General features: G+C 38.8%; 1 protein-coding gene and 1 pseudogene across 4 annotated transcripts in view; one reads left to right on the top strand and one right to left on the bottom strand.

Annotated features, from left to right (window-relative positions):
* BTAF1 (B-TFIID TATA-box binding protein associated factor 1) overlaps nucleotides 1-24,669 on the top strand; it is a 117,743-nt gene that overhangs the window by 4,892 nt on the left and 88,182 nt on the right. For 2 of the 3 annotated variants that reach the window (XM_080687035.1, XM_080687033.1), the window contains exons 2-3: nucleotides 15,409-15,523; nucleotides 17,958-18,104. In XM_080687035.1, the coding sequence (XP_080543161.1) occupies nucleotides 15,409-15,523; nucleotides 17,958-18,104 (262 nt within the window). Of the gene's footprint in view, nucleotides 1-11,644; nucleotides 11,769-15,408; nucleotides 15,524-17,957; nucleotides 18,105-24,669 lie in introns of all 3 variants that reach the window. The other variant, XM_080687034.1, reaches the window with a different exon arrangement.
* On the bottom strand, nucleotides 21,378-22,017 carry LOC308234842 (nascent polypeptide-associated complex subunit alpha-like; annotated as a pseudogene). Its single transcript has one exon. The product of its transcript is annotated as a nascent polypeptide-associated complex subunit alpha-like (transcript).

Genomic DNA, 24,669 nt, shown 5'->3' with positions numbered 1-24,669 from the left:
TGCAGAAGGTCCTGGCTCCTACTAGGTGCTCAGTACATCATTTTTTTAAATGAGTGATTTTGTTTCTTGTTTTAATACTTGTCATGATTTACTGTAATTTATGTATAGTAGAATATTTCCAGTGAGTGCTTCTGAGTTTAGCTACAGTATTTTATTCTGGAATATTGGCTAGGCTTATAACTTAAAAAACATAATAAATATTATTAGAATTTTAAAAATATATTTTTAAATTGAATTTTAGAGAGAGAGGGGAAGGGAAGGGATAGAGAGATAGAAATATTCCCCCCTCCCCCCCCCGGGGATTGAGTCGTAACCTGGGCATGTGCATTGACTGGAAATCAAACTGGCAACCTTTTGGTTCCTGGTTCGGTGCTCAACTGCTGAGCCACACTATCTGGGCTAGAGTTATTTTTAAAAGTTTATAATTGGTACAATTCTGTATAGTGTGGCATTTTAGAATGCAAATTGGCTAATACTGCATTTTGAATGATCAAATTTCTAGACCCTGCTTATAGTTTTATAAAGGCCTATAGATTTATTGTACTTTGAATTGTAAGAATGTGAGGAAATGCACATGGGTGAGTTAAATTTTGCAAAAACAACACCCACCACAAACTTTGTGACCCTCTAAAATTGCAAGTACAATTATAGCATTTTGTTCTTGCTTCAGCAGCACATACACGATGATAGCATTTGAAGTTCTCCATAAAATGCAGTGAAATATTACTGAAAAATTGTAATTCCTTTTGACCCTTAATAAACAATTGTTAAGGAGCATATAAATGTAGGAGTAGAGAACAGTGTTACCCTTTAAATGTGAATGCTGGAAAATAAGCTAAGCTCACTCACCAGCTACTTGGCTTGCTCCTACAAAACCAGCCTCAGCAAAAAGACAACTTAGTATATGTTACTGCTTTTCGTGTTGCTTGCAGACAATTTATATTACAATTGTTAAATCTTTGAATTCTCTTGTTTTGTTTTGTGCTCCTTTTTCTAGTATCACCTGTCACTATCTAGTTGTGGTAGTTTTAGAAGAACCGTTAAGGAGTATTATACTCATTACAGAAGATGGGGAATCTGTAACATTGTTGGGCTCGATGGCTTAATACAGATTTTTTTTTAAGGATTGTTTTTGATGCCTTTGCCTGTTTATGCCACAACTGAATCAGTTGACTGTTGTTTTACATTGACTAGTTAATATGAACAGTTTTTCCTTGGTCATATAGAGGAAAATTTTAAATATAGAGAATTTTTCCTCAGTGTTATAAGCTAAACAAAATGAGGTTCATGTCTAAAATGTCTAGACAGTAATTATGATTTGACTACATTAGAAGCTACATCTTACATCTGTGACATATACCTTTGCATTTGAAAATGATGCAGTGTTCAGAAAGGATTCAGGAAAAAATCAGAACATATCCTGTTATGGAAGAAACAAATGGCTACATATGAACAGAACTTTGCTTAGTTTTGTTAATTCTCTACACTGCTGATACTTAGGAGAAACATTGTTTCAACAGGTCTGTTCTGCCAGTAAAAGGAAGTTTCTTGATGTAGGGGAAGTTCCAGTGGATCCTTCCTAGTGACAGGGGAAATGCTAAAATTATCTATAGGACAGCATATGTTTCTTATGTTTGCTAAGCCTATTCCTCTTTTACTACTAATTTCAACTCATTATAGGATTGACAGAAGGGACTATTAAGAATTACAGTGAGTGCTCCATATCTGCAGGTTCTATATCTGTGGATTCAAGCAATCATGGATCTGGATTTAAAATATTTGGGGGAAAGAAGTTACATTGTTGTTGATATGTACTATGTAGTTAGGCCTACAATGGTTGCATCTGTACTGAACATGTACAGACTCTTGTCATCCCCTAAACCAGAGATGAGGAACCTTTTTTCTGCCATGGGCCATTTGGATATTTATAATGTCATTTGCTTAATATAATTTCCTGAGCATAAATTTATGTTGCTATGAAAAAAGCTCCTGGGTTTATTGAATTTCTAGTGTTGCTTGTGGTTGCCTTGGCAGGGGCAGACCAAATGATTTTGTGGGCTTTATATGGCAACACCCCTGCCCTAAACAATACAATGTAACAACTGTTTACATAGCATTTGCATTGTATTTGGTATTATAAGTAATCTAGAGATGATTTAAACTACAGTAAGACCTCACTTAACATAGTTGATGGATCCTAAGACTTTAAGGGAAACAACTTACAATGAAACCATTCTACCATATGCTCACTGATATAAACAAGAGTTAATTTCCTGTGGCATCTCATCATCTCATCAGCATTATAATACAACAACCTTAAGCAAAATGATGTTATTCAAGGACCTGCTATATATGGGAGGATGTATGTAGGTTATGTGCAAATACTATGCCATCTTATATCATATGTGTGTGTGTGTGTGTGTGTGTGTATGTATATGTATGTGTGTGTGTGTGTATATATATATATGTATATATATATATATATATATATATATATATATATATATATATATGACTAATATGCAAAGTGTCCCCTCGGGAGTTCAACCAGGAGACCGGGAGTTCGATCGCTTGCTATGATGTGCGCTGACCACCAGGAGGTGGTGTGGAATGAAGGAAGGCAGCTGGGGAAGGAAGGCCCCGGCTGGCAGCCGGAAGGCCCTGATTGGCCCTGATCACCGGCCAGGCCTAGGGACCCTACCCGTGCATGAATTTCATGCACCGGGCCTCTAGTTTTATATGAGGGACTTGAGCATCTACAAATTTTGATATCCAAGGGGAAAGTGTATAATTTTGTATTAAGTTTTAAAACCACAGATAGTTCTGCTAAAGAACCTATATTTTATCTTTAAGATAAAATCATACAGCCCTAGCCAGTTTGGCTCAGTGGATAGAGTGTTGTCCTGCCGACTAAAGGGTCCCGGGTTCGATTCTGGTCAAGGGCACATGCCCGGGTTGCAGGCTCGGTCTCCAGTGGGTGGCATGCAGGAAGCAGCCAATCAGTGATGCTCATTCATTATTGATGTTTCTATGGCTCTCCCTCTACCTTCCTCTCTGAAATCAATAAAAATATATTTTTTAAAAGTTTATAAAACAAACAAAAAAGATAAAATCATACAAAAGGCAATAGGCTATTAGGTAGGGATAGAGATTAGGAAAAAATGTCCTGAAGGAGATAACATAACTTGGTTGTATTTAAAAATAAATATATCGCTATTAATTTTTAGAGAGAGAGGAAGGGAGAGAAGAGAAACAACGATAGGAGGGCGAAAAATCAATTGACTATCTCCTGCACACCCCCTACCCTGGATTGAGCCTGAAACTTATGCACATGCCTTGACCCGGAATCCAGCCGGAGGCCTCTTGGTGTCCAGGATGACACCAACTGAGCCACACCAGTGTATACATATACTTAAGCATTCATTTAACAAGTATTTGCAGAACGTTTTCTATGTTCTAGGTACTGGAGATACAACAGAGAACAAAAATGGAGTCCCCATTCCCAGGGAGTTTATGTTCTAGTGTGGTTGTGGGGGAAATACAATTTATCTAGCATGCACCTGGCTGTGCCCTGGTTTTGGTGTGGTTTCACATTTTCATATTCACCCTTGTGTTCTACGTGGTATCTTAAATTAATCTACATCCTTGTTTAAAGAGCATAACATTAGCATAGTTTCAAATTACCCATAGTTTGAATTACAAGATTTGCACTTTAAAACACCAGTCTAGAGAATTTCTTGGAAATTTTTTTCTTTTGACTGTAACTTTCTTAATGCTAATATGTGGGACTTAGGATAGTGTTCATGTTAGATATTTATTTTCTTACCTTATTCCCTATATAACAAAGAAAAGTGAAAATTTAAATAATTTCTGTTTTAAATTTTAATGTAATTTTTTGCTAAATGTAAAAAATACCTAACAAAATGGACAGAATTGACTGATCATTCTCTTTTAGTTAAGGTTACAAAGCCATTCTTGTGAGGTATTCTGTTGGTTGACCTTCCACAATTTTTTAGAGATTAAGTTTATTCTGAGAATATTGAGATTGGAAGTAGATTAAGGAAGTTATATTTTATACCTTTTTTCTTTCATCTTCAACTGACTTAGGAGTGGAAATGCAACATATATTTGTTTATTAATGATGGAGTAGTAATCTAGGGCATAGTAATAATATATAGGAGTGGACAAAAGTGGTTTACAGGTGTGAGTATGCAAAACACAGTTTATTCTTGTATTACTTATTAATTATTGTAGTATTTATTTGTATTGCATCTGTAAACGTATTTTAGCCCTCCCTGTATGACTTCTTTCAGTTTCTTTTTATGTCTTTACGAAGTATCATAATGCAGAGAGCTGAAAAGAAGAGGGATTAGATTGTAGCTGCCAGTATAACCTCTACAAACTTCTTGTACTCTTTCCTTTTCCTACGTAGTCTTTAGAACAGTTGCCTGAAATCACACGTTGCTAAACAAAACGTGAATCATGTCTTGTGTAGTTATCTCTCTGAATTAAAATCCAAATTGAAAACGGGCCAGATTTCTTATTATCAGTAGATTCCTGAGTAGTGGATATTGTCAAATATAATTACCTTAGGTTTTATTTAAATTCTTCTTCTATCTTCTTTGGTACCTTTCATTCAGTTGACATCTGTTGCCTCTTTCTTCTCTATCTGTCTGTCTTCAGAGAATGAAGAATGGCATTTTTTTTTCTACTAGCTGTTCTGCAAGAGAAGGTTTAGCTGAAAGAAGTATTGTGGTAAGTACTGTGTTCCCTCAATCAGCCCTTCTTTTAACTTCCTTTTTCTTCTGCCCACCTAGCTTCATTCAGGACCTCTCCCTCACCAGGGGCCCTGTCTGCCTTCAAACATAATACTGACCCTGTCTCAAGCCCTTGCCCCTCTCCCATCAGTTCACTATACCAGCCTTTTCCATTGTGGCCTGGCCCTGATGCTTACCCTGCTTGCCTTATAGCTGTCTACCGTGGGGTAACAGATCAAGACTGCCCTCTTGTCAGATCCTGGTCTGCATCTCTTTGTTCTGCCTTTTATGTGGTGTCTAATCTGCCGTCCTGGAGAGAGGAATGGAGAACTCCAAAAGAGACTGTGAGTCAAGAGGACCAAGGAAGCATCTTGTGTCTCCATTCCTCTGTTCAGGGAGGCATGTTTATTTACCACCAGGTAGAATATGTGAGAATAAACAGTCCTGGAACTGGATGAGAGAGTGAGCTGATCTGCTACTCTCAGGGCAGTTGGCTAGTGGAGGAGCACAGGTGACATGACATGGCATTGGGATAAAAGGCTTTGCAGAAAGGAGAGGCAGGAGTAACTGTGGCTGAGACAGATCAGCATTAAGTTAGAGAGGAGTTGGTCTTTGGGCAGCTTGTGGTTCTGATGAAGCTAGGTAGCAGGGGACTAAAGGAAAGTTTAGGAGGGGTGGAAATTATTGAAGGAGTACAGTACCTACTACTGCATGGTCTCTTTCAACTTGCTGTTTGGAGCAGACATAACTGCCTTGATGTTCAGAATGCTGAAGTACTGTTATGCTAATCTCTACATTAACTGAAATATTATCTTACCATCAGTTCTGTTATTTTTATATCTTGTTTTTATGTAATACATCTGTTGTAAATTAAGGTTTTTCCTCAAAGGAAGCAAAAAAAATTTAATACTCTTTTTTTGCTTAAAAATGGTGCCTAAATTTGTTCCCAAGAAATTTGAACTTTAGCCAAAACTGGTTTGGCTCAGTGGATAGAGCGTCGGCCTGCAGACTGAAAGGTCCCAGGTTCGATTCCGGTCAAGTAACTTGGTTGCGGGCACATCCCCAGTAGGAGGTGTGCAGGAGGCAGCTGGTCGATGTTTCTCTCTCATCGATGTTTCTAACTCTCTATCCCTCTTCCTTCCTCTCTGTAAAAAATCAATAAAATATATTTAAAAAAAAAAAGAAAAGAAATTTGAACTTTATAATTTTAATTACAGTAAACACCAACTACTCAACTATGTTTAAATACTGTGCAAAGTATTGTGGGGGAGGAGGGTAAAAAGAATCATCAAAGGAGGTGAAGCCTAATGAGCATAAGGCATCATGTGACAACTCAATGTAAGAGATGCCACAAAGCAAAGCATAATAAATACCAAAATGGCCATTTAAGATGAGAATTCATGTGGATTTCAGAAGAGGAAGTAATCTCTATGGTTTAGTAGTTTGAAATGGTTTCAAAAGGGTAAACAACTTTAAATCTTTTTTTTTAAATATATTTTTTAGTGATTTCAGAGAGGAAGGGAGAGGGAGAGAGAGCGAGAAACATCAATGATGAGAGAGAATCATTGATTGGCTGCCTTCTGCACGCCCTCTACTGGGGATCGAGCCCACACCTGGGCATATGCCCTTGACTGGAATCGAACCTGGGACCCTTCAGTCTGTAGGCTGATGCTCTATTCACTGAGTCAAGCCAGCGAGAGCACAACTTTAAATCTTGATGGATGGGAGCTAGTTGAAGAATTGAAACAAGAAAAGGCATTCTAAGTGGAAGAAACAGCATAGACAAAGTTATGAACACCAAAAAGGTCCATGTTTGGGAGAGACTTTTTTGTTTTTGATTGCTATCTAATAGGCAAGGGTGAGCCATTAAAACGTTTAGAATAAGGTAGTGATTTGACCAAAGGTTGCTTTAGGAAGTAAATCTGGCAAATAATATCACATCAGTATGGGATTATGCTTACCAGGCAGTTGAAAGTGTGGCACTAGAGCTTCCAGATGGGCCAGAGTTAGGGACTATTTGTACTGTGTTATAGTCTTAACAAATAATACAGTTTCCTAAGGGAGAAACTGGTGAGAGATGAGCAGCCAAGGATGGAATCTGGGAGAATGTTCATATTAAATGTGTTAAGAATAGGGAAACCGAGGAAAGAATTGAGTTCAAAGAAGAACAGGGTAATAAAATATGAAAACTGAGAAAAGAAAGTATTTAAGGAGTATTTGCTGATGTCAGATGTCATAGAAGAGTCAAGAAAATTGGATTTATAAAAATATTGGATTTGAATATTACAAGTTCATTGGTGACTTTCAGGTGTGCTATTTCAGTAGTAGAGAAGGATTAGAAACGTGACTGATAAAAATTAAATTGTATGAGGAGGAAATAAAAGAGGTAATTTTTAAGCACTGGTTCAAGATACTAATAGAGAGGATAAGTGTAAAGACCAATCTTTAGAGGTAGTTAAGGGAGAACTTGAGATCATTTGTGTTCCATATCCTGGAGATCTGTCTATGCAGTGAAGTAGTCCTTTTTAAAAAAAATTGATTTCAGAGAGGAAGGAAGAGGCGGAGAGAAATAGAAACATCAATGATGAGAGAGAATCATTGATTGGCTGCCTTCTGCACGCCCCCTATTGGGGATCGAGCCCGCAACCCAGGCATGATCTCCTGGTTCATAGGTTGATCTTCAACCACTGAGCATCACCGGCAGGGCGTCTGCTCCTTTTTAAGGAATAGAGAATGGTAATTGGGGTTTGAAGAATGTGGAAATGATTGGGGAAAATTTTGAAAACTGAATTTCCTTTCAACTTTTTACACATGGATTTATAAAGAGGTTAGTATTGCCACTTCCTTAGAGTGTTCATTTTGTGGCCAGCTTTGCTTTTGGTCACAAATTCCATATGGAGAAGGAATTATGAAGTAGTTAAAATCTTTGCAGATGTCTAAGGAACTTGACATCAGGTGTCAAAGATATGAAAAACATTATGTAAGAAAAAATACAAAAATATTGCAATGATGTGATGCTGTAAAATACAGCTAAAATACCTAGTTTTACCTCCAAAATAAGAGGTTAAGCAAAGTGAACTTCCCTAAGTCCTCTAATAAGTGACAGAAGTAGGACCTTGAAAGCTTCTCTAATTTCCAGTCGTTTTTCATTTTATCACTGTTTCCTATAGGAAAGTGCTGAATCTTTGTGAACTGTACACATATTGAAAAAACATCCTGAATAATAAAAGCCTAATATGCTAAGTGTCCAGTCGTTGTTTAACCAATCAAAGTGTAATATACTAATGATATGCTAAGGCTGCTCAACCGCTCGCTATGACGTGCACTGACCACCAGGGGACAGTTGACTGGTCGACCAGTCGCTATGATGTGCACTGACCACCAGGGGAAGACACTCCAAATGGTAGGTTAGCTTGCTGCTGGGGTCCTGCTGATTGGGACTGAACGAGATGGGCCGGACACGCCCTGTAGCCCTCCTATGGTCCCTCATCGGCTGGCCAACCTCCTGCATTCCTCCCCGGTCCCGATTGTGCACTGGTGGGGTCCCTCGGCCTGGCCTGTGCCCTCTCGCAATCTGGTACCCCTCAGGGGATGTTGGAGAGCCGGTTTCGGCCCAATCCTGCAGGCCAGGCCTAGGGACTCCACTGGTGCATGAATTCATGCACTGGGCCTCTAGTTAATGGTTATAAAGAATACATGAGTACATGCAGCAATCTATATATAAAAGCCTAAGTAACTGTTCAACCAGTGGCTATGATGCACATAACCACCAGGGGGCAGATGCTCAATGCATTGACATGGAAACATGGAACAGATTGATGAATCTCAGAGGGGAGGAGGGAGGGCGGGAAGAGATTAACCAAAGATCTTATATGCATACTAGAGGCATGCACCGGTGGAGTCCCTCGGCCTGACCTGTGGGGATTGGGCCGAAACTGGCCCAGTGCACAGATTTGTGCACTGACGGGGTGTCTCGACCTGGCCTGTGGGGATCGGGCCAAAACTGGCAGTCCAACATCCCCCGAGGTGTCCCGGATTGTGAGAGGGCGCAGGCCAGGCCAAGGGACCCCACCAGTGCACGAATCTGTGCCCTGGGCCCTCTTGTACAATTTTAAGTCCATTGTAGCATAAATTTGATCTAAGACTAATACATTTTTTATAGTAAAACATTTAATTTTTGATAATTTTGCCTGCCATAGAATATAGCAGGCAAATGAATATTTGTCTGCCCTATCTGGTTTGGCTTAGTGGAATAGAGAGTTGGCCTGCGGACTGGAGGGTCCTGGGTTCTATTCCGGTTAAGGGCACGTGCCCGGGTTGCAGGCTCGATCCCCAATAGGGGGTGTGCAGGAGGCAGCCAATCAATGGTTCTCTCTCATCGATGTTTCTCGCTCTCCCTTTCCCTTCCTCTCTGAAATAAAAAATATATTTAAAAACAAAAACAATAAATGAATATTTGTCTTGATACTTACAGGAAGTTGTTTGTAGATGTTTAAATTCTCTTTTCACAAATTTCTTTCCAATGAGCATAGACATTCAAAAATCATATTATCATGGCAATGTGCAGATTATTTGTTGGTTCAGAGAGGGTTCTTATAAACTTTTAACATTGTAACCACTTTTAAAGATGAAAATAAAGGGAATCTGAGAGTTATGTATGGGATGTATGTGGGAAATCACTTTCTGGGGACGGGGCTTGGGGTCCGACTTAGTCTTAGAACTTTTTTTTTTTTAAATATATTTTATTGATTTCTTACAGAGAGGAAAGGGAGAGGATAGATAGTTAGAAACATCGATCAGCTGCCTCCTGCACACCTCCCACTGGGGATATGCCTGCAACTCAGGTACATGCCCTTGACTGGAATCGAACCCGGGACTCTTTAGTCCGCAGGCTGACACTCTATCCACTGAGCCAAACCGGTCAGGGCAGTCTTAGAACTTTTTAAGAACACCAACTGTCGGAAAAAAATTTTTCCTTTTCTTTTGTCCCACTGTCTTCCTGAATCACTCTTCACCAAATCCTGTAGTAAAAACTGATAAATAAATGGGTAAAGACAAATATTTAGATAGCATTGAATGAATAAGATGGGACATTCTGTATAAAGTAAGTTAATTTTTGCATGTCCTATAAAAATTTCTTTATAATCATTCAGTGTGCTATTCACTATATAGAGAACAAAAACTGTGCTGTATTACTCTTTTTTTCTTTATGTTATGGCTTAAATTGCCTCAAATATTTTTATTGATATCTGTCCTTACATATCCTTAACTATAAAATTTGAACCTTGCCTCTTAGTGTTGTTCTGAAGCAGTTGAAAAGTTTTCATAGTATCCCTAGACTTCTTGACAGAAAAAGACCTATTTTAGTTATATATTTCTTACCAGTTATAATGATTTTGTACTTATTAGTGACTGGCTAGTTTGAAATACTAGCAGAAAAAAGAAAAACCCTGCCCATTTCATTTGCCCCCCCACCCCCCAGAGGTTTATCTTATAAAAGATTTTCAGAACTTTGTTTTGTATGTGACTTGTTAGCTCTCTAAAATAATCCCAGAAATAAAATATGAGCCTCTCTACACTTTATTTTTTAAATTATTTTATATCTAATATATTTAACTTTAAAAAACATCTTTATTGTTGAAAGTATTACTTATGTCCCCTTTTTCCTCCCATTGTCCGCCCCCCGCCCCCGGCCCTCACCACCCCACTGTCTGTGTCCATGGGTTATGCATGTATGCATACAAGGTCTTTGGTTGATTACCTCTCCTCACCTCCTCTCCCCAACCTTCCCTCCAAGATTCCGCACTCTGTTCCATGCTTCCATGTCTCTGGATCCAGTCTAAGGATATGTTTGTTTGATTTTTAAAGAGAGAGGAAGGTGGAAAGGGGGGGCCAGGGAAGGGAGAAACATCAATAGGTTGCCTCCTATGCACCCACAACCTAGGTATATGCTCTGACAGGGAATTGAACCCATCACCTTTTTTTTTTTTTTTTTTTTTTTGGGTGTACAGGATGATGCTCCAACAATTGAGCCATCCGGCCAAGGTAAACTTGTAATCAATCTTGTAACATTTCCTTACTAGTTCTTCCCATTTCTTGTAACGACATCTTCATTTTCTAAGATTCAGAATCTCAGGATCTTTTTATTTCCTTAACATTTATTTCACTTAATTACTATACCATGTGTGATTTACTTCAGCATTTCTCTCAACCTCTTTTTAGTCTTGCCATGATTATAGTTCAGGTCTGCACTTTTAGCCTTAAATTATCTAAAAGGTTCCTTCCATTTTATTTCATGCTTCAAACTGCTGCCAGAGTAATCTTTCTAAAACATAGCTCCAGTCTCATCACTTTCTTAATTCAAGACCTTCATGGTTGAACTACACATTCAAAGATCTCCACATTAGAGCTCTAGGTACTTCTGTCTCCCATTGTTATTTTACAGTCAAGATATTAGTCACTTCTCTAAATATAGTCTTCCTTTTCTTATTGCCTTGGTGGTATTATTTCTTCCAGGTGTCTCTCCCCCTTCCCTTTTACCACCTCATCTCCACCAGTATTGAAATCTTATTTTCTACCATTATGGTCCTTCTCATACACCATTTCTTTTACAAAGCCTTTTCAGTATTACACAGTTGGGAATATAGTATTTGTTTTCTCTGTCCCCACTCTTTAAAATACTTTGTATGTTTTTTCTGACATGTATCTTACTGTATTCTATATTCTACTTATTCGTTTATTTGCCTTGCCATAGCAAGTTGCTTGAGAGTAGAGATTCCCCTGCAGCCTTAGCATAGGACTTTGTTCACAGATGCTCAGTACATTTATTAACTCATACATATGAGAAAACACATTTCAGAATAACCATTGTATTTTTGGCATTTTAGGCTTGACCGTCTTTTTATCTTACTGGATACTGGCACTACTCCAGTTACAAGAAAAGCTGCTGCACAGCAACTTGGAGAAGTGGTAAAGCTTCATCCCCATGAACTACATAATCTCTTATCTAAAGTAAGAACGCTTTTTAAAAAAATTATAATACAATTGTGAAAATTTGTCCATAGATAACAAAAGTAAAGACAGAAATTGTCTTATTTTATTTTAGTGACAGCTTATAATCTTCAAATTCCATTAAATATCTTAACATTTTTCCAAATATTTTTAGATTTTTGCTATTTATAATGTATTTATTTTGTTTGTTGCAAGATTTAAAATATTTTTGTTTGTGTTTTTTTGCATCGAGTTTAATTAAGGGATGTGACAACATAAAATCGTTTTTACCTGTGGCACACCTTTGAATCTGACCCAATTTGGTAATGAACTAAGTTGTTAATCTAATTTGTTGGTGGTCTAACTTGTTTTTAATGGCTAATAATTATATCACAGTTGGCAGTCTTAAAATGGACGAGTACTCATGGGCATGATTAAAATATATGAGAACCTAGTTGTCATTATATTCTTAGTAAGTGGAGGCTTTCTGCTTTGTTGGATCACTGTTTTCATAATGCTAGCCTAAGTTCTTTCCTCAAGCAATGACTGTACTTTACTGAACTCTGGGCTTGTGGAAGTATGACTGTATGATAGTAAGCAGCAAATTCCATATGTTTAATTCTCTGGCATGCAGAGTAAAAACAAGAGTGCTTTGGGGGAGGGGAGAATAGGGAATAGGTTGGGGGGGGGCAATATGATAGCCCAGACATTTGAAGCCCCATGATACCTCTCTTCCCACTGATCTTACCCCTTTTTTTTTCATTTTCATTTGTTCCTCCCTGATTCTTATGAGTAGGAGTTCTAAGCCCCTTGTTGAAATATATAAATCTGTACTATGTGGTTCCTACCATAAGGGTTAACAGTGACTCTCTTTCCAATGTATTCCCTGCTTAGATACTACCATTTCTAACCAAGATGTAGATGGAGAGACAGTGATTTGACATCTACAGGTTCCATGTTCTCAGAAAGGAGAAGGATGCATATTAGACAATATTATACTCATGTGTAAGGTGGAGGGATAGGGAAGCATACCCACTTCTTCTCATCCCAAGGGAAGAGAGGACTGAATGAGCTGAAACTGGAAACAATGAACAAGACTAATCTATGCTGAACTGAGAAAAAGTTTCCAGCCTTCCAAGTGAGTTCTGGTCTTCGTAACTGAGACCCCGGCATACTTGCTGCCATCAAATAATTCCAAAAGAGGCTAAGTTTGTCTTTAGCACCTTCTTACCCCCTACTCTCTCTTTTCTCTCCCTTACTGCATACTTAACCCATGTAAAGTATGCAGTTCAATGATTTTTAAGATTATATTCACAGATATGTGCAACCATCACCAAAATCTAATTTTAAAACATTTTTATCTCCCCCAAAAGAAGCATCATTCCCATTAGCAGTCATTCTTCATCACTCATACTCAGTCCTAGGCAACCACTAATTTAATTTCTGTCTATAGATTTGCCTATTCTGAACATTTTATATAGTTGTGTGGCATTTTGTGAGGGGTTTCTTTTACTTAAAATAATATTTTATATTTTCATGGTTCTTTCATATTGTAGCATGTCTCATTACCTCATTCCTTTTTATTGCTGAATAATATTCCATTGTATAGATATGGATATACCATATGGGTGTATCTTATTATCTGTTCATCAGTTGATGGACATTTGGGTTGTTTCTACTTTTCGGCCTATGATGAAAATGCTACTATGAAAATCCACGTGCAGGTTTTTGTGTGGTTGCATGTTTTTATTTCCCTTGGATATATGTCTGGAGTAAAATTGCTGGGTCCTGAGGAACTGCCAGACTGTTTTCCAAACTGGCTCCACCGTTTTAGATTCCCATCAACAGTGTATGACAAGCCTGATTTCTCCACGTCCTTGCCAGAACTTATTAACTGACTTTGATTATATACTAGTGAGTGTAAAGTGATATCGCATTGTACTTTTGATGCGTTTTTCTGGTGACTAATGATCTTGAACATCTTTTCATGTGTTTATTGGCTATTTGTTTATCTTTTATGGAGAACAGTCAGATCCTTTGCCTGTTTTTAAAGTGGGATATTATTTTTATTATTGAGTTGTAAGACTTCTTTATATACTTTGTATACAAGCCCCTTATCAGGTATTTGATTTGTAAATATGTTCTTCCAGTCTGTTGGTTGTTTTTTCACTTACTTGATGGTGTCTTTGAAGCACAAAAGTTATTACTTTTGATGAAGTCCAATTTTTTTTTAAACATCACTTGTGCATAAACAAAAAAATCGCTTGTGCTTTTGGGGTTGTATCTAAATAACCCTTGCCTAACCCAGTGTCACAAAGATTTACCCCTATGTTTTAAGAATTTAATAGTTTTTAGCTCTTACTTTTAGACTTATGGCCCATTTCAGTTAATTTTTGTGTATGGTGTGAAGTAGGGGTTCAAAATCATTATTTTGTTGCCCCAGCACCATTTGTTGGTAAAAAACTCTTTACCCATTGAATTGTCTTGGCATTCTTGTTGAAAATCAGTTGATCATAGACACATAGTATTTTTTCTGGACTCTTAATTATTATTATTATTATTAATTGATTTTAGAGAGAAGAAGGGAGAGAAACATCAATTTGTTGTTCCACTTATTTATGCATTCATTGGTTGCTTCTTATATGTGCCCTAACCAGAGCTCAAACCTGCAACCTTGGCATATTGGGGACAATGCTCTAACCCAGCGGTCACGAACCAGTGGTCCGCGGACCCAGAGGTTGGCGACTACTGCTCTAACCAACTGAGCTACTGGGCCGGGGCCTGGACTCTCAATTCTATTCCATTAATCTAGATAACTGTTCTTTCACCAGTATCACACTGTCTTGGTAATTGTTGCTTTATAGGAAGTTTTGAAATCAAGAAGTGTGAATCTACCAATTTTATTCTTTTCAAGATTGTTTGGTTATTCTGAGTTCCTTGCATTTCCATATAAATTTTAGGGTCAACTTGTTCATTTCTGTAAAAAGTCAACTGAGATTTTGAAGAATTTTGTTGAATCTGTAGATCAATTTAGGGAGTATTAACTATCTTAGCTGTATTGATTCTTTCAATCCATGATCATGAGGTATCTTTCTGTTTATTTAGATCTTATTTAATTTCTATCAACAATATTTTGAATTTTTGTGATTTTCAGTATTCAAGTATTGTACTTCATTTGTTAAATTTATTCTTAAGTATTTTATAATTTCTGATGCTATTTAAATGGGATTATTTTCGTAATTTTATTTTCAGGTTGTTTATTGGAAGTTTATAGGAACACTTGCCATTGATTTTTACATATTGATTTTATCTCTTGCAATCTTACTGACCTCACTTATTTTTTCTGCTAGATTTTTATAACTTTTTGCATTAAATAAGACTTAATAATATACACTTTGCTTTTTAGCATGTTAAAAGCTATGTTATTTTTCAAATGTACTTAAGTCTTCATTTATTAAAAATTCTTTTTAAGGTGTAATGATTTATGTGAATGATATAATCTTATAAATGATTTTAATAATTTCAAGATGTTTTATATAAATTTGACCACTGCTAAATTATAATACTTTAATAACATGTAAATTTGTATTTCTCTGTTCTGGCTACCTTGAACAAACAACATTTTCTGGTATATAACTGTTTTGTTTTATCATTTTTTAAGGTGCTGATATACTTAAGGAGTACAAATTGGGATACTCGGATAGCAGCAGGACAAGCTGTTGAAGCTATAGTGAAAAATGTACCTGAGTGGAATCCAGTGCCAAGAACCAAACAAGGTGCTTTTAAGTGGAAAACCTATTTGCAGTAAAACACCTAACTGTAGAATTAACTAAACTATACATTTTATATTTTAATAATTTTAATTTTAAGTCTTAATTTTTATGCTTTTGATGTAGCCTTATCAAAAAATGACATTGAATAGGTGATTTTCATATGCTTAAAAAAAAAGACTACTAAACGAAATGTTTTCACATTTATTTTTTTAAATTATTAATTCTAGGCTGCAGATGTAGCTCAGTGGTTGAGTGTCAACCTCTGAACCAGGAGGTCATGATTCGATTCGTGGTCAGGGCACATACCAGGGTTGTAGGCTCGATCCCCAATATAGGCATGCAGGAGGCAGCTGATCAGTGATTCTCTCTCATCATTGATGTTTCTATCTCTCTCCCTCTCCCTTCCTCTCTGAAATAAATAAAAATATTCTTTAAAAAATTATTAATTCTACAGTATGCTTGACTTACAGAGGTTATTACTTCCCTGAAAGAATTTATGTCCTAAAAAATAAAATTAAATCAATACAAAGTAAATCTTTGAAGCAGTCTATTTATTTTGTTGGTGGAAGAATACTATAATTATTTTCTAAATTTAATCACAATTATGTATGGATATTTGGATTGTTATGCCTAGTTTTTTGTTTTAATTTTTATTTATTGATTTTAGAGAGAGAGAGGAAGGGGAAGAGAAAGAGAGAAAGAAAGAAACTTCGATTTGTTGTTCCATTTATTTATGCATTTATTGGTTGATTTTTGTATGTGCCCTGACCAGGAAGCTTAGTTTTTTTATGTGTCCTTTAGATGCCTTATAGTGGAAATTATTTTCTGACTTCCTGAAATGATATTTAAAAATGATGGTATGCTTTTAAAAATGTGTAAAGATGCAAATTTTAAGTTAGTGAAAATTTAATATGCTGCAACTGGGTTTCATTTTCAAGTCACTTTGATGCTATCACTTTTATTATAAGTCTCAATTATCTAAAATTTTTGCTTTAATTTGCTGGCACATATTATTTTCAGTGATTATATTAATTTGTCTTTTCTGTAATCAAATGAAATATTTAACCAGAAGAAGTTATAACTTGTTTTTAGAAAAGAGCTTTTTCTTTTTCAGATTATTATACCTGATTATTTTGGTATATAGCGATGGTAGAACTCAGATTCTTTTTTACAAAACTTATTAGTTACACTGGCATTAAAATTTATAGTAAGATTGCTTATCATCACTAGAAAACTTAAAATATTTGTAGCAGTTCTCTTTAAGTGAAGCAATTATGCTTTGTTTATGGATGAATTATATACAAATACCAGCTCAACAAACCAATGGACAATTAACAATATATCTTAAAATTTATAATGGCATACCTTTTTGGAGAGGATACAGAACATTTTGTAGTTATTTTTAGGCCTCAGATATAATTTTAGCAATTTAACAGGTGATCATAATTAGCTTCACTTTTTTTTAAATTTAAATTCTTCATTGTTGAAAGTATTACACATGTCTCCTTTTTCTCCTACTGACCTTTCCCCGGCCGCTCCCGCCCCATAGTACATGCCCTCGCCCCCCCTACTGTCTGTGTCCATTGGTTATGCTTATATGCATGCATACAAGTGCTTTGGTTGATCTCTCCCGGCCCCCAACCTTCCCTGCCTTCTCTCTGAGGTTTGACAGTCTGTTCAATGCTTCTGTGTCTCTGGTAGCTTCATATTTTGAGAAGTGAGTGCTACTGAATAAGTAGTTGCTTTGTGTTTCAGATATTCCTCAGTTTTAGGGAGGAATGATGCTTATTAGTTTTAGTTATATGAATATGTTTGTCTTTCAATTTAGCACTACAATAAACTCAGATTGTTACCTTGGTATTTTTATTTTAGTTTATTTTTTTAAAAAATATTTTTATTGATTTCAGAGAGGAAGGGAGAGGGAAAGAGAGATAGAGACATCAGTGATGAGAGAGAATCATTGATTGGCTGCCTCCTGCATGCCCCATACTGGGGATCGAGCCCACAACCTGGCCATATGCCCTGACCAGGAATCAAACCATGGCCTTCTGGTTCATAGGTTGACGGTCAACCACTGAGCTACACTGGCTGGGCCACCTTGGTATTTTTTAAACAATTTAATAGTAAGTGGAGACAGAATGATATTTATTATATGTATTTCAACATGAAGGGGGATGCAATTTTTCATATAACATTGTGCTTTTGTAGTAAAAAACAGCTATACATACATCCACTAACATTCTGATAGTTTGTAGGAGGGGAGCCACCGACTAAATATTCATAAGTAAGAGCTGATCATAAGTAAATCCACAGTAGCTTTTCTACTTCCCCTTTTACTTTTCTTAAAATATTACCCATCCACCACAAGTAATTCTGTTTTCTTTCATTTTACATTTTGGCTATGTGATCAAATTAAATATTTTTAAACTTTATCTAGAACCTACTTCAGAAAGTGCTATGGAAGATTCATCTACTACAGATCGATTGAATTTTGACAGATTTGATATATGTAGATTGTTACAACATGGGGCATCACTATTGGGATCTGCTGGTGCAGAATTTGAAGTACAAGATGAAAAATCAGGTATGTAGTAGTCTTACAGAAGAAAGTCTGAAACATATGTGTTCAAACTAATTTATCACTTGATATGCTATGTATTAGTCATGCATAATATAACATGTCATGAAATATAAATTAACTGAAGTTTGCAGGTAAGATTTGGAGGTGCTTTGTGTGGGAAGATAATCAGAAGTACTTGGTCTAAAGCTACCATATGAATATATTTCTTCCCTTAACTGAATATGTACTATATATACAGAGTGAGGCAAAAGTAGGTTTACAATTGTTCATATGGAAAAATAATAAATAAATAAGAAACTCTGTGTTTTGTGTACTTAAAACTGTAGACCTACTTTACCCCACCCCCTATGCATTATTAATGGTACATATTAATATTCAGTAGCCATTTTATGTAATACTAGAGGCCAGGTGCACGAAATTCGTGCACGGGGGCGGGGTGTCCCTCAGCCCAGCCTGCACCCTCCCCAATCTGGGACCCCTCGAGGGATGTCCGACTGCCTGTTTAGGCCCGATCCCACTGGGCAGTCGGACATCCCTTTCACAATCCAGGACTGCTGGCTCCCAATTGCTCGCCTGCCTGCCTTCCTGATTGCCCCTAACCGCTTCTGCCTGCCAGTCTGATCAGCCCCTAACCACTCCCCTGCCAGCCTGATTGATGTCTAACTGCTCCCCTGCCAGCCTGTTTGCCCCTAACTGCCTTCCCCTGCAGGCCTGGTCACTCCTAACTGCCCTCCCCTGCAGGCCTGGTCACCCCTAACTGCCCTCCCCTGCAGGCCTTGTACCCCCCAACTGCTCTCCCCTGCAGGCCTGGGTCCCCCCAACTGCCCTTCCCTGCAGGCCCAGTCACCCCCAACTTCCCTCCTCTGCCGGCTGGGTCACCCCTAACTGCCCTCCCCAGCAGGCTTGATCGCCCCCAACTGCCCTCCCTTGCAGGCCTGGTCCCTCCCAAATGCCCTCCCCTGCTGGCCATCTTGTGGTGGCCATCTTGTGTCCACATGGGGGCAGGAATTTTGACCACATGGGGGCAGCCATCTTGTGTGTTGGAGTGATGGTCAATCTGCATATTACTCTTTTATTGGATAGGATAGAGGCCTGGTGCATGGGTGGGGGCCAGCTGGTTTGCCATGAAGGGTGTCCTGGATCAGGGTGGGGGTTCCCTTCGGGTGTGGGGCTGCCTGGGCGAGGGGCCTGTGGTGGTTTGCAGGCTGGCCACGCCCCCCGGCAACCCAAGCAGAGGCCCTGGTATCTGGGATTTATTTATCTTCTACAATTGAAATTTTGTAGCCTGGAGTGGAGCCAAGCCTTCTGCTCGCTCCGTGGTGGCAGCCATTTCTGTTGGGATTTATGTATCTTCTATAATTGAAACTTTGTAGCCTTAAGGGGAGGCCAAGGCAGGCCAGGGCTGCAGAAGCTTGGCTTCCTCCATCACCGTGGCAACCCTAGCCTCCTGCTTTCTCCAGCTCCATGACTGCCACCATTTCTGTTGGGCTTTATTTATCTTCTATAATTGAAACTTTGTAGCATTGAGTGGAGGCCTGGGCCGGCAAGGGCAGGTGGAAAGCTTGGCTTCCTCCATTGCCAGGGAAACCCAAGCCTCCCTCCTGCTCTCTGTGGCTGCAGCCATCTTGGTTGGGTTTATTTGCATATTCCCTCCTGATTGGCTGGTGGGCGTGGCTGGTGGGCATGGCTTGTGGGTGTAGCAGAGGTACAGTCAATTTGCATATTACTCTTTTATTAGATAGGATAGAAATTTTAAATGGTTACCAAAGAGCCTCAATTGAAACGAACTTAAAAGCCAGATTGTGGTAATATTCTCACAATTCTGGAAATCTGAGAGGCTATATGATAGTTTTTATTATGTTTTAAGTATTTAAACAATTGGAACTATTCTTGCTGGTGATCAAGCAAAAACTAAAAATGAAAATAAATCTTGGATAGGTAATTATCCCATTATCTTCAAACTTACAGAATCTATCTGGATATAAAATAAATGTTTTGGTCATTCAAGATTGATGCCTTGAGTGGAAAAAAACTTGATGTTTTTAATGGATTTGTAAGTAAATAAATTGTTCTTTTGACTAAAACCACAACAGAACTGTGTTTTGTTGCTAATTAAATTAATCGTTAGTCAAAGTACATCTATCCAGCTAAGTTAATGAAATGCTCTTCAATTTGTACATCTTAAAAAAACTTTAAGTACCCATTCCCTCTTCCTTATATGATTTCTTTTGAAAATATAGTTTAATTATTTTTAGAGAAAATTAGGTAAATTTTCTCAAGTTCCGGAAAAGCAATAGTTTTTCTAATAAGGGAGGTAGAAACTTTTCAACTTGAAAAAATTCTCTTAACAGAAAGTATACTAATCTTACTAAGGTACCCATGGACATTATCAGAGATCTTTGTCCCTAATCCAGGAATAAAAGGACACTAAAAAAAAAATAGTGTTTGGGCCTTACCCCAGAGATGATTCCGATTTAATAGATCTCTGGAGAGTTCTAGGAAATTGTATTTAAAAGAAAAAACTGCACTTGTGACTCTGATATGTAACCAGGATTGGAAACCCTGGAACTCAGTTTTAAATGCTAGTATGTCACAGCATGCTTATTTAAAACCCTAAAATTGGTTTTCTTTAAATGTCTGTTCATCTTTGTTTGTCTCATGTATGTGATGAACACATCCATGATTAGTTTAGGGTCTGGTCTTAGTTTCCTTTCAGGTATGTAGGTTATTTTTCCCAGTAACTTTCGTTGGAAGAAGAGAACTAATTTGGGGCCTAGTATTTTTCCTTCTGGGTAGAGCAGCCTTAAAATTTTTAAAAAGTAGCTTTATTGAGACATAATTCACATTATTTTGTACAATTTACTCTTTTTAAAACTATATATGTCAGTGGTTTTTGGTATATTCACAGATAGGTGCAGTCAATTTTAGAATATTTTCATTACCTCAGGAAGAAACTCCATATCCTTTAGCTCTCACCCTTTTCCCCCCTACTTTGTTTCCTCACCTTTCCAGCCCTGAGTGACTTTTTGTCTCTATAGGTTTGTCTATTTTGGACATTTATTGTAAATTGAATCATAAATATGTGGTCTTTGTGACTGACTTTGTTTGCTTAGCAGCATGTTTACAAGGTTTATCCATATTGTAGGATATATCAGTACTTCTTTTTCCCCCCCCACAAGAAGCCATAACTTTATTAATGATAGAAACAGTACAAATTTCAAACCAAGCTGCAGTAACTCTTTTGAAACACACACAAAAAGTGTCCTTTTTAGATGGTTACATTGTTAATTCCATAATAGCATTTACAATATCATTACTCTTGTTCTTCAGTGTTCGGACTTCCTTTGCTCTTGACTCATTTGCTTGTGACATGACCAATTCTATGTCCTTAACTTCCGTACCTGTTTCATCAACTTCTTCCTCTTCACTCTCTTGTGCAGTTGGAGTCTGTGTTTTCTTGAATGTTTGAGACAGCTTCTCCTTGAACTTTGAATTTCTCAGCAGCTGCTAGCTGTGCTTGTTGAGATAAATCCTCAATCTTGGCTTCCCCAAAAACTATGTAGGTATCTGAAGGAGGGCTCTTGTAGACATCTGGTTTTGTGATGACAAAGAGGTTCTTAGATTTCCGTATAGTGACCCTAGTAACTCCTGTAACCTGTCGAAGACCCAGTTTGGACATAGCCTTCGGTGCCTTCTTTTCACTGCAGCTCTGTTTTGCTTTACTGACTGGTTTTTCATCGATTTCAGCTGCCACCGCCAGCTGCGCTTGTTGTGTGGTTGCCTGTGTGGAATCTTGTTCTTTGAGCTCTGGTACTGATTCATCACTGTCAGATTCTGTTCCAGACCCTGTCTCAGCCTGGGGCTATGGCAACTCTTGCTCTGTAGCAGGGACTGTTTCTGTGGCTTCACTGGGCATTTTGTGTGGGGAACGCGGAACCAAGATGGCGGCAGAAAGAGCAACACTTCTTTTTTGTTTGCTTGTTAATCCTTACCCAAGTACACAGTATTTTTCCATTGAATTTTTCTTTTAGAGAGAGTGGGAGAGAAGGAGGAATAGGGAGGGACAGAGGGTGGGGGAGAAAGATAGACAGGGAGAAAGAAACATCGATGTGAAAGAGCCACATCTGTTGGGTGCCTCCTACATGCACTCTGCTGGGGATCGAACCTGCAACCCAGTTATGTGCTCTTGACTGGGAATGGAACCCAAAACCCTTTGGTGCAGGGGCGGACACTCTTAACCACTGAGCAACATCGGCCAGGGCTGCTGCTTTTTAAAAATATATATTTTTTTATTGATTTCGAGAGGAAGGGAGAGGGAGAAGAGAGAGAGAAACGTAAGTGATGAGAGAGACTTGTTGATTGGCTGCCTTCTGCACGCCCATACTGGGGATCTAGCCCACAACTTGGTCATGTGCTCTGACCGGGAATCAAACAGTGACCTCTTGGTTCATAGGTCGACGCTCAACCACTGAGCCATGCTCGCTGGGCTGGGGCTTTATTTGTTTTAAAAGAGTTTTTATTACTGTTATAGGATGTATTCATTTTTTAATTGTGGTAGATAACATAAATTTATCATCTTACCCATTTTTAACTGTACATACTGTTCAATAATATTAAGTCCATTCATACTGTCATGCAGCCAGTCTCCAGAACTCTTTCATCTAAAAACACTGAAACTCTATAACCATTAAACAATTTCCATTTCTCCCCCTCCCCCGGCCCCTGGCAACCATTATTCTATTTTTTGTCTTTATGAATTTGAATACTCTAGGTATTTCATGTAAGTGGAATCATACAGTATTTGTCCTTTTTAATAATTCTGTTTTATATTTTTCTCTCTATATATATTTAGATATTTTTATTGATTTCAGAGAGGAAGAGAGAGGGAGATAGAAACATCAACGATGAGAATCATTGATTGGCTGCTTCCTGCACACCTCCACTGGGGATTGAGTCCACAACCTGGCATGAGCCCTTGACTGGAATCAAACCTGGGATTCTTCAGTCCACAGGCCGATGCTCTATCCACTGAGCCAAACCGGCTAGGGCATTTCTCCACGTTCTTTTTTTTTTAATTTTTTTATTGTTTAAAGTATTATAAATAGTAGTACATATGTCTCCCTTTTTTTTCCCCATTGACCTTTCCCCGGCCTCCCCTACCCACTGGCACATGCCCTCACTGCCCCCCCCCCCAGTGTCTCGTGTCCATTGGTTATGCTTATATGCATGGTTGATCTCTTACCCCCCCTCCACATTCTTGACAAAACTTATTAACTGACTTTGATTAATATCCATACTAGTGAGTGAAGTGCTATCTTGTAGTTTTGATTTGCATTTTCCTGATGACTAATAATCACATTGAACATCTTTCCTGTGTTTATTGACCATTTGTATATCCTTGGAGAACTGTCTATTCTGATCCTTTGCCCATGTTTTTATTTTACACTAGGGGCCCAGTGCACAAATTCGTGCACCTTGAAAGGAACTGTGGGCCATGAGGCTGCGGTAGGCCCAGGGCAGGTCTTGGCCCATCCTCTGCTCCCCCGCTTGGCCCCTCCCCCTGTGGTCCCCGGTCCTCTGTTTCCCAGCAGCCCGCTCCCGCTACTCCCATGTGCTGACGGCACTGGTCCTGCTTGCCCCCACTGACGGTGCGGAGCCATTGGGGCCGGTGCCAGCAGTGGGTGTGAGCGGTGCTGGCGTCGTCAGTGGATGCAAGTGGCGGCTGCTGTCCCGATCGCCCTTCAGGAGCAGGGGGCGGTGGAGAAGCCCTCAGGGGCGATCAGGGCCGGCAGCTGCCACTCGCACCCGCTGATGGTGCCGAGTGATTGAGACCGGTGTCGGGCACTGGCAGCGGGTATGAGTGGTGGCTCTGGCGCCGGCTGTGGGTGTGAGCGGGGCCGGTGCTGGCAGTGTGTGCGAGTGGAGGCTCCAGTGCTGGCAGGTGGGTGCAAGTGGGACCGGCGCCAGCGGCAGGTGCGAACGCCAGGCAGGACCGCGTCACGCGAGAGCAAAGAATTTTCAGTAACCACCAGAAGCTTGCCCCAATGACAGCGACTGGCGCTCAGCCTTGGTCTGGCATCCCCACTCACCTGCTCCACTATCCCACCGTGACCAATGCCTGCCATGTTCTGCACACGCCCCCTGGTAGTCAGCGCACCTCATAGCGAGTGGTTGTTTGGTTGTACTGATTGTTCCACCGTTCAGTCTATTTGCATATTAGCCTTTTATTACATAGGATTTTTATTTATTTTAAAATCTTTATTGTGGTATTACATATGTCCCCTTTTTTTCTCCCCATTGACCCCTTCTAGCCCATCCCACCCTCTGCCCCAGGCCTTCACCACACTATTGTCAGTGTCCATGGGTTATGTATATGCATGCAAGTTCCTTGGTTGATCTTTTCCCACCCACCCACCCACTTCCACCATCCCTCTGAGATTCAGCAGGCTGTTCCATGCTTCTGTGTCTCTGGATCTATTTTGTTCAACAGTTTATTTTGTTCATTAGATTCCACATATGAATGAGATCATGTGATACTTGTCTTTCTCTGATTGCCTTATTTCGCTTA

Source organism: Plecotus auritus (genome assembly GCF_963455305.1).
Source record: "Plecotus auritus genome assembly, chromosome: 9".
Lineage (NCBI taxonomy): Eukaryota > Metazoa > Chordata > Mammalia > Chiroptera > Vespertilionidae > Plecotus > Plecotus auritus.
The sequence above is the reverse complement of the archived record's forward strand: the minus strand, read 5'-3'. Positions and strand labels throughout refer to the sequence as shown.